At 65.0% G+C, this 1,571-nt stretch overlaps 1 protein-coding gene across 1 annotated transcript in view; it reads right to left on the bottom strand.

The window, feature by feature from the left end:
- KIF3C (kinesin family member 3C) overlaps positions 1-1,571 on the bottom strand; it is a 15,172-nt gene that overhangs the window by 8,304 nt on the left and 5,297 nt on the right. The window contains exon 3 of the mRNA XM_035322046.1: positions 252-1,571. Coding sequence (XP_035177937.1) covers positions 252-1,571 — 1,320 coding nt within the window. The remainder of the gene's footprint in view (positions 1-251) is intronic.

The raw sequence follows: 1,571 nt of genomic DNA, 5'->3' as shown, positions 1-1,571 counted from the left end.
CAGCATGGACACCCAGCATGGACACCCAGCATGGACACCCAACTTGGACACCCTACTTGGGACACCCTACTTGGGACACCCAGCTTGGACACCCAACTTGGGACACCCAGCCTGGGACACCCATCTTGGGACACCCAGCTTGGGACACCCAACTTGGGACACCCAACTTGGGACACCCCGCAAGAGCCCACAAGCAAAGCAGGCTGCACCCCAGCATCGCTCACACGTGCCCCCCACGTGGCGACACGTACCTTGTACTTGGTGGCCAGCAGCTCTGTGGCCTCCTGCTCCTTCCGCAGATCCTCTATCATCTTCTCCTTCTCCTCCAGCAGCTTCTGCTTCTCCTCGCTCACCAGGCTGTGGTCGTCCTGGATAGCGGCCTTCTCCTCTTCCAGCCTCTCCTTCTGCTCCTTCAGGTAGTTCTCCATGTTCTTCTCCAGGCCGTCCTCGTTCTCGTCCTCCCCTTCGTTCTCCGTGGCGCTTTCTCCGTCCACCGCCTTCTTCCTGCGGCTGCTCCTTCTCCTCTTCTTGCCCAGCATGCCGCGCTTCTCCAGCTGGGCCTTCAGCCGGACGATCTCCTCCTGAAACTCCCGCAGCAACGTGTCCTTGGGGTCCTCGTTCACCCGGGGCTTGTTCTTGATGTTCTTGGCCCTGTTGGCGAACCTGAGGGTGGAGAGGCTCTCGTCGTAGCTGTGGGAGGCCGGGCCCAGGGTGGCCACCATGATGGTCTTGGCGTTGCCCCCCAGGGAGTCCTGCAGCAGGCGGGTGAGCTTGGAGTCCCTGTAGGGGATGTGCGTGCTCCGGCCGTCCACGAGGGCGGAGATGACGTTGCCCAGGGCGGAGAGGGAGAGGTTGATCTTGGACGCCTCCTTGGGGCGCTCGCCGTGGGCGCCCATTTTGCCCTGGCGCTCGCTGCCGGCCAGGTCCACCAGGTTGAGCTTGCCCACGCGGATGTGCTCCTCGCCGTCGGGCCCCGTCTCGCTGCACTCGACGGTGATGAGGAAGATGGCGTGGGAGCGCGAGCTGTACTCGTTCATGTTGGTGCTGCCCACGGCGCGCGCCTGGCTGCCCAGGTTCATCACGTGCTCGATCTCCTTGACGTTCTTGGTGACGAAGGAGGAGAGGTCCTTGATGTACACCCCCGTCTCGGGGCTCTCCTTCAGCTCCAGCTTCTTGCCGGGGTCCTTGGCCAGCAGGTCGCGGATCTCCTCCTGGTAGATCTCCAGGTAGGAGGCGCGCACCAGGTACTGCTGGTTCTGCGAGCGCGAGATGTGCGTGAAGATGTGCTCGAAGGCGCTGGGGATGACGCCGCGCTTCTCCGGCTCGGCCCACGAGCCCTGCATGGTGTACGTCTTGCCGGTGCCCGTCTGCCCGTAGGCCAGCACGGTGCCGTTGAAGCCCCGCAGCACCGCGTCCACCAGCGGCCGCACGCTCTCGTCGTACAGCTCGGCCTGCCGCGCCCCGGCGTCGTACACGGCGTCGAACGTGAAGGTCTTGGGCGGCTCGCCGGGCGCCGCGCGCGGGTTGCGGATGCTCACGCGGCCCAGCCCGGCCTCCAGCTCCACGATGCG

The sequence above is a fragment of the Oxyura jamaicensis genome, chromosome 3 (genome assembly GCF_011077185.1).
Source record: "Oxyura jamaicensis isolate SHBP4307 breed ruddy duck chromosome 3, BPBGC_Ojam_1.0, whole genome shotgun sequence".
Taxonomy (NCBI): domain Eukaryota; kingdom Metazoa; phylum Chordata; class Aves; order Anseriformes; family Anatidae; genus Oxyura; species Oxyura jamaicensis.
The sequence above is the reverse complement of the archived record's forward strand: the minus strand, read 5'-3'. Positions and strand labels throughout refer to the sequence as shown.